The sequence below is a fragment of the Pseudorasbora parva genome, chromosome 5 (assembly GCF_024679245.1).
Source record: "Pseudorasbora parva isolate DD20220531a chromosome 5, ASM2467924v1, whole genome shotgun sequence".
NCBI classification, from domain to species: domain Eukaryota; kingdom Metazoa; phylum Chordata; class Actinopteri; order Cypriniformes; family Gobionidae; genus Pseudorasbora; species Pseudorasbora parva.
In genome coordinates this window covers 38,485,791-38,499,020 of record NC_090176.1, presented here as the reverse complement: position 1 = coordinate 38,499,020, position 13,230 = coordinate 38,485,791, and the positions used below count along the sequence as shown (strand labels likewise).

At 38.2% G+C, this 13,230-nt stretch overlaps 1 protein-coding gene across 13 annotated transcripts in view; it reads right to left on the bottom strand.

Annotated features, from left to right (window-relative positions):
• Positions 1-13,230, bottom strand: part of lrp1bb (low density lipoprotein receptor-related protein 1Bb) — a 442,399-nt gene that overhangs the window by 113,133 nt on the left and 316,036 nt on the right. For all 13 annotated transcript variants that reach the window (XM_067444216.1, XM_067444217.1, XM_067444225.1 and 10 more), the window contains one exon: positions 1,342-1,482. In XM_067444216.1, the coding sequence (XP_067300317.1) occupies positions 1,342-1,482 (141 nt within the window). The remainder of the gene's footprint in view (positions 1-1,341; positions 1,483-13,230) is intronic.

The window sequence follows — 13,230 nt, the reverse complement described above, 5'->3', positions numbered from 1 at the left end:
TTTTTAACTTGAAGAAAAATTAGGAGATTGGGCCCCCCATTGACTCCTGGCACCCTGTACTAAGTGTCCCTTTTCGCACCATTAGCGATAACTCTGCTTTCAGCTTTACATAATGTTTAGAGTAGAGAGTCCTCTTTAATTTATTTTACTATGTGAAATCCATTATCCATTCCACAAAATTCAGAAGATTTCCCCCCGAAATTAGCATATACAATAATAAAAAAAAGTTACTATATTCTATATTGGCATGTTTATGAGCCATATAAGCAAAGCCAAAGCAGAAGAATAATTTAAGACAGTTTCTGAGGCATTTACGTTTTTATATGAAAGCAATTCATTAACAAGTTCAGCCACAATGGACTGGTCGTAAATTTGGGATATCTCTCCTCGTTTGATGAAAGGTTTTAGTGATGCTGTCAAGTCAAGATGACTTCACATTCTTCCTGGAAGTCTTACTCTCGTCTTAATTGTATAACTAAAAGTGAAGGGGAGGGAAACTGCACCACTGTGTATTAGCACAAGCTCTCATGGAAAGCTCAGCTTGCACATCTACGACAGTAATAAGACAGCTCCGCATTATGAATAGAGAAGCTAATTGCTGCCGGAGAAATTTGGTGGCTGGACAGATTTACATTTGAGCCCGTTTAATGGTCATTCCTTATTCAAGTCGACAGTTTAGTGGGATCCACAGCAATGCCGTTAATGGATCTGCCATTAGTGTGAATTATTCGCGGAATAACTCACAAAATGGAAAACCAATATCTGAATACATCTCTGCTTAGGCACAGGGAAGATAAAGTTGTGATTTTATATTAATAAAACAAAGGTAGAAAACAGAAAACAGTTGACTCATTTAGAGCTAGCAATTTACAAGTAAATTAAACAACGTGGTATAATCAAATCTTGTTTATTTCAGCACATTTCTTTTTATATGCTACTTAAAGGCTCCATGAAGTATTGAAAAAAGAAGAAAGTTCTGTGGCTTTTAGTCCATTAGTCTATGTCTGTTCATTTTGAGGCTAATAACTACTTGTGTAGCCCTAAGCATGGACTTCATTTACAGATATATGGATTTAAAATTTGCAATTTTCTCTCCCAGGAAAACTGAGTGACATTAATATTATTTTTTTTAACATTGATGACTCGTATTAAACTACAAAGATCCAAAGTTCAATCAAATGCTCTCTAGGAGAATGTACTATCAAGTAGCTAAATCATGGTACGTTTGATTAACTAAAGCCTACTGGCTAAAAGAGACAAGCTCTTTGAAATACAAAATCCTTTTAGTTTGGTCACATGCCAAAGATTTTTTGCAGCAACCTTGACTGCATCACAACGCACCTTTCTGACCATCTCTGTCGTACACCTTCATGTGTACCACTCCGCTGGTCTTATTGCGCAGCACCGCCGGGTTACGTCCATCCCGTTTGGCGACCGTCCCCAGCTGAGCCAGATCCTCATCGGCCCACCACAGCCTGCCACCTGGAAAAACAGATGAATTATTCATTTCCCAAAGTCACAGAACCAGCAGGTCTGACTGCCAATGGAGGCACATGCCATTATCATTTGTTTGTCCCTTTTATACCACATGCATATAATCCGGTGGTGTGCTGTGCTCTTTTTCGGTGCCAAAACTACGCTATGCTACAGTGTACGGGTGGGCGAAGGAGGTGGTTGGAGAGAGAGAAAGCAAGTGAGCGAGCGAGAAAAGTAAAGAGATAGGACTTGAGCATTATGCATGTTCCCTTCCCGGTGTGAGTCAATGAGGCAGAGCTCAGGGCAGCCTGGCTACGTGCCCTGGCTGAAGACAAGGGCTCTTCATTCACAAAGCCATCAGAGTGCATCTATTCTCACAGTGCCGCTGCAGCTAGCAAGCCCCTCGTGTTGTTTCCGCTCTGTAAGGCTGAGTGTGCCACAAAGGGCCTCAGAGATTGTCCTTGGCACGGAGCCTAGACCATATCTGTCTGCCGCAGGAATACAGGAGAGCCGAAGAAAGTCGTAGCTGTGCAACCGTAAAATGAAACACATATTTGCATTTGTTAAAGTAAAGAAGAATTGAATGAACCGAATGGCACTGAATGAAAAGGCTGAAAAATAAAATCATGTTAATCACAGTTCCCACCGAGAGACCAAATATCCCGTTAGTATGTTATTGTTACAATAAAACTAAATACATGTCTTAAATACAATTACAAAGATTGTAACCGTTTTCTTTAACTAATTATTTGAGATTTTACAATAGTGACAATAATTGTATCAGCTATAATGTATTAATGGAACCATGGTGAATTTTAGTACGTTTTGGGTTGGTATGATTTTTAAAGAAATTAGTCCTTTTATTCGTTATGGATAAGTTAAATTGCTCAAAACTGACAGAAAACAAATGTAAAAGGATGTCTATTTCAAATCTTTTTATATTTTAAATTCATCAAAGAATATTGAGGGGGGGGGGGGGGGGGCAGTGTGTCACACAAGAAATCTGTTTTCAACATTGATAATAATAAGACATTTTTCTTGAGAACCAAATCAGCAATGATTTCTGATGGATCATGTGACAATGAAGACTGGAGTAATGATGCTAAAAATTCAGCTTTGGATCAAATGAATATAATACATTTTAAAATATATTACAATAGAATAGGTTCTCAAATTATCTGAATAACAGGACTCAATGCATTAAATATGAAGGTCTCTGTTCTGAATTTGTTGTTGTCGAGAAAGGAGTGCCACAAGGTTCAGTTTTGGGGCCCCTCCTATTTATTTTGTACATCAATGACTTGGGTCAAAATGTCACTAATGCTAACATGCATTTTTATGCTGATGACAGACTCTCTTTCTCAGGCAATTGAAAGCCTGCAGAAAGCTTTTGTTACCGTCCATCAATCACTTCTTTAGTTAAAACTAGTCCTCAATGCTGATAAAACAAGGCTAATGTTCTTTACAAACTATAAAAAGATGCCTCAAACTGTCTTAATAGTGTCCACTCTTGAAGGGAATGTCATAGAATTGGTTCATGAATATAAGTACCTCTGTCTTGATTGACGACTTCCTCACTTTTAAACCACACATAGAAAAACTAAGAAATTAAAACTTAAATTGGGGTTTTTCCATAATAATGTGTTTTTCTTTTGAAGTGAAAAAGCACCTTGTCACTGCTACTTTTTTATCTGTGCTAAATTATGGTGATCTTTTTTTATATGAATGATTCATCTTCATGTATTCAAATCATCGATTCGATTTATCATGCTTCTCTGAGATTCATTACTAATGTAGAGCCATGACGCATCACTGTGATTTGTACACACGTGTGCACTGGCCTTTGCTGGCCAATAGGAGGCAGGGATATTGGTACTCTTTTATTTACAAGGCTCTGTTGGGATTATTGCCTCTGTACATCTGTGCTTTACTCACACAGAGAAGTGTTGACTCTTACTCCCTGCGATCAGACGATCAGCTGTTCCTTTTGTCCGCACAGAGCTGGATAAGAAAGACAATGTCCACTTCGCTCCTTTTGCTTGAAACATATTGCAGAAAGACTGGAAATTGACCGCATTTATGTCTTTAAATGCTTTTAAAACCAAGCCTAAAACAGACTGCCTCAATCGCTTGTGATTGTTTCTCATAAGCTGTGTTATTTTAAAGGGGGGATGAATTGAGAAATCAACATTCCCTTGAGCTTTTGGTATATAAAAGGTCATGGTCATATAAGAATATCCTGTAAGTTTCAGAGCTGTAAACATCCTTGTTAGTTAAAGAAAAGCTTTTATAGACACCAGGCCCAGAAAACGATCGTGTTCGTTTCTTGACGTCATCGACTGATGAAACACCGCCTCTACAGAATAATAAGCACGTGTAGTTCAGTAGCCCCGCCCACCGACTCATTGGATCACGCCTGCCAGCAGCAATAAACATGCCGAAGAATATAGCAAGATATTTCACTGATTGTGGTTAGAACCTACAGTCTAATGGAAGAACACAGTCGCTGCATAAGCTTCCTTCGGATCCTAATATTAGTGTGGCAAGCAGCGGGGCGAGGGATCGTGAGAGCGGGCCGGTGACGAGTGCTAATGAGTGCCAGCTGCGCGCCACACCGGTCTTGTCTCGCGGCCGAGTGACGGGAGCATAAAAGGAGGAGCGAAGGCAGTGGAAGACGAGAGAGGACCAGGCCTGGATTTTATGTTATGTTTTGTTTACGTTTTGTGTTGTGTGTGCGGGCAGTCGGCCGTGAGGGGCTGCCCACGTTTTATTGTGTGTGGCCAGTCATCCGGTAGGGGCTGCCCGCGTTACTTTCGTTTTGTTTATTTATTTATTTAAAGTTTTTTGAATGTTCGCCGGTTCCCGCCCCCTTCCTTCCCATCTAAGAACCTCGTTACAATTAGGAATGTGTGGTTGAACTTTATTTTTAAGTTCCAGCTCATGTGGGGAAGGAATAATGTTTGCTGGTCATTTCACTGCGGGATCGTTTGTAAACAAATCTCACAATACTATTTCTTCTATATTGGATCTGACAAGAGGAATGGTGCAACACACTTATGTGAGTAAAACGTGTTTTTTTTATATGTAACAGTATTGCATTGTTATAGATCGTTTTCCTTATGTGTACGTGCACGTTAGACTCAAACGTATGGGCTAGGGCTCGTAAAGCCCAACGTCCCGGGCAGGCTGATGAATGTCATTATATTCCTTTCTGTTGTTCACTCTCTCTGGACTTGACATTTGAAGGGCGTGCGCGTATGTGTATATGTGCGCTCAGTTCGCGCTTGTATCAAATGATTGTGCGGGCTATGTAATACAAAAATAATAGTCCAATCAATGGCGGGTGGATGAGAAATAAATCATTGTGTTTGTTTGATAAAGATGTACTTTGATAAACGTACAGTTGCCGCTTTCAACCCCTCGCTCATGTCAACTGAACTGACAGAGGCATAGATATGACAGGAGATGAAGCTCATTAAATATGCAAATCTTCTCCAATCCTAGCCGTGGGCGTTTACTTCCAAGTCTCCAGTGCGGCACGCCCATCAAAACCCAGCGTTTTGGAAAGAGTCTCAAAACCAGTGTAGAAAATAGCCTATTAGATAACTCCATTAGATAACCTCAGACAACAATAACAATATAAACAATAAAAAGGTCAGTTCATGACACCTTTAATGTTGTATGTACATTGTAACTGTTGAAACTTTTTTTAAAATTGTGTAACTTTGCTGGCTCTTGGCCAGAACTCCCTTGAAAAAGAGGTTCTTAATCTCAACGGGACTCTTCTGGTTAAATGGTTGAAAAAATAGAAAACAATTATTTTAAATTGTAATAATATTTCACAATATTACAGTTTTTACAATATTTTTTGATAAACTAAATGCAGCCCTGAAGAGCATTAAAGGCTCCTTTCTAAAAAAAAAATATTATTTTAATCGCACCGAGTCTAAACTTGGGTAGCTTTTATATAATATACATCAATTAATTTGTACATCTATATCTTTTGCCCTAAAATTATGTCTCTGTAGGCAGCTCACTTGGTTTTAGAACGAAGCAGTTTCCTACGGCATGCTTCTTTCATTTGTACACAACGAGTACAAGCACAAATATTTTCAACAAGATATTCATGTCTCATCCATAAACCAGACACAAATATTAGTGTCACTTAGGCCGCAGAGAGTCTCAAGAAGATATTTGCTTTTTGTAGTGAGGCCAGGTGTGTATAAATGACATCCTACCCTGAGCCGCCAGTAGCGTATTTGGCATTCAAGATTGCTTGCATAGGTCATCACTGCAGTCAATATTAATCTTTACCTGTCCTGTGTGAGAGACATCGGTGATTGCTTCTGGGTGTAACGTCCATTTAAACTGTTTGATCACAGACCAGCACAGGTCTTAAGGTGACACACAGCCCACTAAACAGCAGTTTGCTCTTCCCTGAGTGGTCACATCCCATTAAAGATTCTACCAGGAGGTGGTGGCGAGACTGGATCCTGTCAGTAAAATTGCTTTCATTTCTTCAGTCATCATGCTCTTCAATTACTGTTTCACGGTCTAATAACGGATGTGACTTTGATGCAAGGCAGCCATTGGATTTTTTTTTGCTTAATAATGATGCTGCATCTTTCAAACAGCCACCGCTCATATCGATCTCCTGATCATCTGTCTCTGCTGAGTAAATTTTCCAGCACACCTCCATGTAATGATAAGGCCTGTCCCTCAACACACACTAAAGGGTGGTGGATTTTACCATGCCAGGTGGATAAAATCATAAACCATTTCCCTTACAGCAAGACAAACGTAAATTTACGGGGACATCAACTGATACCATGTTATATGGGTTAACCTTGGCAAATGCCCTAATTTATGTAGCTTTTTCTGGGAGGGAGATAGAGCCGATTAAGACTGAACATCTCATGGAGCCTATGAATCATCGTCCAGCTATGACCCCTGGCATCAGATGGAAATCATACAGCCAAATGGAAAAGTTTGTTTCATTCACGTTCAAAACTGTGAACATTCTAGCTGTAATTTTGAGGAGATAATTATAATCTGTACTATCTATACACAACAATCAGACATTGTATATTTGTTGCCAAAAAAAGCCCTGACCCATTGAGGCATGATATCCACTAGACCCCTTGAATGAGTACTGTGGTATCTGGCACCAAGATGTTAGCAGCAGATTCTTTAAGTTTCCATGAAATTTAAGGGTGTACATGGTCTGCAACAATGCTTAGGTAGGTGGTACGTGTCAAAGTAACGAGGAGGCAGTGTGATGCTTTGGGCAATGTTCTGCTGGGAAACCTTGGGTCTTGCCATCCATGTGGACATTACTTTGACAGGTACTACCTACCTAAGCATTGTTGCAGACCATGTACACCCTTTGGTGGCTGTGGTCATTTTCAATAGGATAATGCCCCCTGCAACAAAGCAAAATGGTTCAGGAATGGTTTGAGGAGCACAACATATATATATATATATATATATATATATATATATATATATATATATATATATATATATATATATATATATATATATATAAGCAAAGTAATAACTAATACTACAACTAAGAAACAAATGTGTAGGCTACAAAGTAGAACAAGTCAGGATTAGTCTAAAAATACGTGTTAAACTGACAGCACATGCAGCGCAACATTCTGAACAGAAACGAGAGTCATGAGCTGCTCTCGCGAACACTGCACTTTTCTTAACTAAATCTTTTCATTTCGAATCGTTTCGTTAAAAAATTGACTTTTCAAGTTTTCTATAAAGATATTTCTCATGTCTGTGAGGCAAGTAGCCTGCAGAGTTTCAGTTTATTTATGAGTTCATGAGCAATGAATGCGATCGCTATGGAATGAATTTTGTGCCATAATTAAACAAATAAATCCATCATTTTGCAAACAAACACGATCTGCTTTGCAAAGGAAAACACGACTTGCAAACAAGCAGAGAGCGATGTGCAAATGCAGTTCGAGCAGATTTTCTCACAAATGCAGTTCAGGCTGATTTTCTCACAAATGCAGTTCAGGCTGATTTTCTCACAAATGCAGTTCGCGCTGATTTTCTCACAAATGCAGTTTGTGCATATTTTCTCACAAATGCAATTATCTTCCAAAACAGCAGATTTCAGGCATGTAATAATTCACTCATTTTTGGGGGGAGGGGATAAGCCTTTTGGGACTATTCACAAACAATATTTGCATTAATTTGTGTTAAATATATTATCAGTCCCGAGATTCTTCGCCTTAGTGAATAAATACATCGAGCAGCTTATATCCATCTGTACAGTCCCTGACAAAAGTCTTGTCGCTTGTGTACAAATTGACCTAAAGTGCTGCTGAAATATATTTCTAATCAAGATTTTTTTTTACAAGAAATGGCTCATTTTAATCCCACCAGCTTTTGTGATAATGTTTCAGTGAAAAACTAAACTTTCAAAAAGTATTCTAATATTCACAGCTTGGTAAAGCCCATTGAGTCAAAGACATAAGTGTTGTCACCTTGTCATATGAGCTTCACGTTTGACTAATAATGGATCAATTAGGTCTCAAGTGTGTATAAAAAGAACCCCAGTACGCTAAACCTTCACATCAACTGCAACTAGACCTCTGCAAACATGCCTAAGATTCACCCTGAGACTAAAGTTTTGATTATCAAGAGGCTGAAGACCAGATCCACTGCTGATGTGGCAGACACCTTCAATGAGTCTCAGCGTCAAGTACAGAGGAAAAAAAAAAGATTTGAAGAGACTGGAGACGTTTTTGACAAGCCCAGGTCAGGCAGACCCCACAAGACAACTGCTTGTTGGCTCGAAAATCCAAGGCCAGCCCATTTTCCACTGCAGCAGAGCTCCACGAGACCTGGTCATCTGAAGTCCCTGTGTCAACCAGAACAGTTTGTCGGATTCTGTCTCGAAATGACCTCCATGGTCGAATCAGTGCCCAGAAGCCAGCACTAAACAAAAGACAATTGAAAAACCGTCTGGCATTTGCCAAGGCCCACAGCCTGCTAAAAGGATGGACGCTGGAAAAGTGGCAGAAGGTGGATTTTTCAGATAAATCTTCTGTTGAATTACACCACAGTCGCCGCAAATATTGCAGGAGACCTACGGGTGCCCGAATGGATCCGAGATTCACCCAGAAAACAGTGAAGTTTGGTGGCGGAAAAATCAGGGTCTGGGGTTACATCCAGTATGGGGGTGTGCGAGAGATCTGCAGGGTGGAAGGCAACATCAATAGTCTAAAATACCACGAAATCTTAGCTACCTCTTATATTCCCAACCATAAAAGAGGCCAAATTCTGCAGCAGGACGGTGCTCCATCGCATACTTCCATCTCCACATCAAAGTTCCTCAAGGCGAAGAAGATCAAGATGCTCCAGGATAAGCCAGCCCAGTCACCAGACATGAACATCATTGAGCATATGTGGGGTAGGATGAAAGAGGACGCATGGAAGACGAAACCAAAGAATATTGATGAACTCTGGGAGGCATGCAAGACTGCTTTCTTAACTATTCCTGATGATTTCATCAATAAATTGTATGAATCCTTGCCAAACCGCATGGATGCAGTCCTTCAAGCTCATGGAAGTCATACAAGATATTACATTTGGATCTCACAGCACCACAACTTAATTTGCTGACATATTTTTGTATTTGCAGTAAATTTGTTCAATTTCTGTATAGGCGACAAAACTTTTGTCTTGCCAAAATTTGACCTTTCCATCTTAATTAAATGATAAATAATTTTTCTGTGAACATTATTTATTTCAGTGCATTAAACATCATTTGGGAGGGTTTTAGCTTTTCATATGAGCTATTTCTAACACCAATTAATTAATTAAAAGTCAGGTTAATATCAGGTATTTCTAGAAAATAGATAAGCGACAAGACTTTTGTCAGGGACTGTATACCTTGCTGGTCTGGTGGTAGAATTTATGTTAACCGTGTCAAAGGTTTCTGGTTCTAATCCGCTCTTATCATGTAGTTTTTTTTTTCTTTTCTTCTTCATTAAAATCAAAGATATTCAATGATTGTATATTAAGAGCAGGGACACAGGGAATAGAGTGTCTCTCTCTCCGCAACGACATTAAGCGATAGATTGGCTCGTCTGTGTGTGAAGGCTGTATGCACAAGCCAAAAGAGAACGCAAACCCCGCCTACTTTGATTTGATTGGCCATCTCAATCATTTTGACATTAACAAGCGCACTTGTTGGTCACAATAATATCTATATATTTTTATGTTTTTTTGTTTTGTTTTTATGAAATAGGGTTGACAAAGTGAAAATCTCAAAATGATTAATAATAGATACAGTAAGACAGAAATACTGCATCCGGTTCCTCGCTCATTTCAGTCTGAAAACGTGTTTGAAAATCGTAAATTGACCCAAAGCGCCATCTGCTGTTCTGGTAGAGGAAGTTGCTCAACTACATTTGTGAGAAAATCTGCCTGAACTGAATTTGTGAGAAAATTAAGCTGAGATAGTAACAAACATGCATGCATTTATGTGGACTAGGTTTGGTATTTGTTCAAAGGTTACATGCAATTTGTAGGATGGTTTGTATTTATTTGTGAAATATGCATGCTCACTCATTTATTTGCAAAACACAATACATATTTGTTACTCCTCTGTGTTTTCGCTCAAACTGTTCTTTGTATTTGCACATCGCTTTCTGTTTGTTTGCGAGTTGAGTTTTCCTTTGCAAAGCAGATCGTATTTGTTTGCAAAATGCTGGATTTGTTTGTTTAATTATGGCACAAATATCACTCCATAGATCGCTCCCGCGACTTCATGTCATGATTATAGTCTGCTATTTCCTTCTGATTTATTAAATCCATGCAATTGGCCGAAGAAACATTTATTAAAATTAAAATTCAATTTATACAAAATGAAAGAAAGGCTTTCTACAAAACAAAACTTAATATTAAAGAAAATATAACCACCAAATTCATTTCTGACCCACTCACATCTTTGCACTTATCATAAACAGATTTAAAAAAATATATAATAATAATAATAATAATATAATATTTAAACATAAATATATAAAAAAAAATTACTACAAGCTACAACAAGTAAGCTAAAGATAAATGTCATGTCTGAGCTGGATTTGAGCGAACATCACTTTACCGGTGAGCGGTTCATGATTATGAGCTGAGTCACACCAGTCCGCTTCGCTCTGCTCATTACAGGCTTGATCTTGTCTGAACGCCCACGTATTCAAAAACGGTCGGGTTTAAATCGGGCTCGGGCTCATAATTACAGTTAATGTGTCGGGCTGGGCCGGGCTCGGACACAACTTGCACAGGCTTGGATAGGGCTTGATTTTTTGAGGCGATCTACCACGGAGGCCCCACCTTGTAACTTAATGGACTTAAAGGATCTGCTACTAACATATTGGTGCCTGATATCACAGCACACCTTGGAGTCAATGGGTCAGGGCTGTTTTGGCAGCAAAAGGGGGACCAACACAATATTAGGAAGGTGGTCATTATGTTATGCCTAATCGGTGTATATACACGTACATACAATGCACACACACATTTTGACTTGTAGTGCATGAGCTGAAGGGGCAGTAATGTATTCCAATTTTTTCCCTCTTTATGCTGAATCTGACTCTTTGTTCTCTGATGACATTCTCATGCTGCATATTAATATATACCATTCTTTTAGATCTCTGTGGGTAACCTGCATGGCAATGTGGTATGGTATGCATTATAAAAACACAGACTGCCGGTATTGGAAAGAAAAGCAGCATTTTGTGTGCTTGGAAGGGATAGCTGTCTTATCATAAGGAGTATACGTGCAGAATTCAGTCTGCTTTACTTATCACAAAGATAACATCAATCACACTGAGACTCTTTCATCTTCTTGCCTTGTTTCCTTTCGTATTCACATGGAGGATGTGATTAGTTTATATTTTATAATCAACGCACAAGGTAAGCATGCTATACATCTGCAAAGCATTAAGAGAAGGAATCTTATGCCATTGTTTGACTGGTTCATATTCGGCATGGAAGAGGGAAACATGGAATTCGAAATGAATTTCCACTCACCACCCACTTATACACCAACTCAAGAGTCTACGAGATCATCTGCCCACCTGCATGCATATGTAATCTGCCCCTGGCCATTCAGGCTCTGAGATGGTCTTTCCTTTATAGAGGTGTGTTACAGATTGAAGAATTGTAGAATTTATCCATAATATAATAAATGTGGCATATGGTGTGTGTATTGTGTGTATATATATATATATATATATATATATATATATATATATATATATATATATATATATATATATATATATATATATATATATATATATATATATATATATATATATACCCATTTATTCAGCAAAGATGTATTTAATTGATCAAGAAAGACCTTTGTATTGTCACAAAAATCTACTATAAATAAAAATAAAAATATTCATCAAATAAATATGGGAAAAAAAGGACATTAAAGGGTTAGTTCACCCAAAAATGAAATTTCTTTCATGAATGACTCACCCCAATGTCATTCCACACCTGTAAGACCTCTGTTCATCCTCGGAACACAGTTTAAGATATTTTAGATTTAGTCCGAGGCCACTTGGTGCCCACTTGCTGTCCACGTCCAGAAGGTAATGAAAACATCATCAAAGTAGTTCATATGTGACATCAGTTGGTTAGTTGGACTCTTTTGAAAGCGTTGACAATACATTTTGGTCCAAAAATAACAAAATAAACAAAACAAAATGGGACTATTCTCTTCTCTAACCTCAAATAAAAAAATCAACCGTTCGTGAATCAACAGATTGGTTCGTGATTCATATCACCAATGTCACGTGATTTCAGCAGTTTGCCAGTTTAACACACGATCCGAATCATTAATCATGACCGTTTGATTCTTTATTTGAGGAACACGGAAGAGAAGACAATGCTGAATTAAGTCGTTATTTTTTATTTTATTTTATGACTCACCCTAATGTTGTTCCACACCAGTAAGACTGCCGTTCATTTTCAGAACACAGTTTAAGATATTTTATATTTAGTCCGAGAACGTATCCAAATGTATACACACTATACTGTCCATTACCAGAAAGGTAATAAAAGCATAATCAAAGTAGTCCATATGAGACATCAGTTGGTTGATTAGAATCTCTTGAAGCATCGAAAATTCGTATACATTCTGGTCCAAAAATAACAAAAACTTCGACTTTATTCAACATTGTCTTCTCTTCCGCGTTTGTTTTCAATCCTCAAATAAAGATTCAAATGGTTTTGAATCAGCGTATTGATTCATGATTCCGATCACATGTCAAACTGCCAAACTGCTGAAATCACCTGACATTGGTGATCCGAATCATGAATCAATACACTGATTCATGACCGTTTGAATCTTTATTTGAGGTTTGAAAACAAATGCGGAAGAGAAGACAATGCTGAATAAAGTCATAGTTTTTGATATTTTTGGACCGAAATGTATTTTCGATACTTCAAGAGATTCTAATGAACTAACTGATGTCACATTTGGACTACTTTGATGATGTTTTTATTCCCTTTCTTGACATGGACAGTATAGTGTGCCTAAACTTTTGGACTAAATATGAAATATCTTAAACAGTGTTCTGAAGATGAACGTAGGTCTTACGGGTGTGGAACGACATTAGGGAGTCATTAATGACATCAATTTCATTTTTGGGTGAACTAACTCTTTAAGGAGCACAACTATGTAATAAGAACGTTTTTTGAGTACCA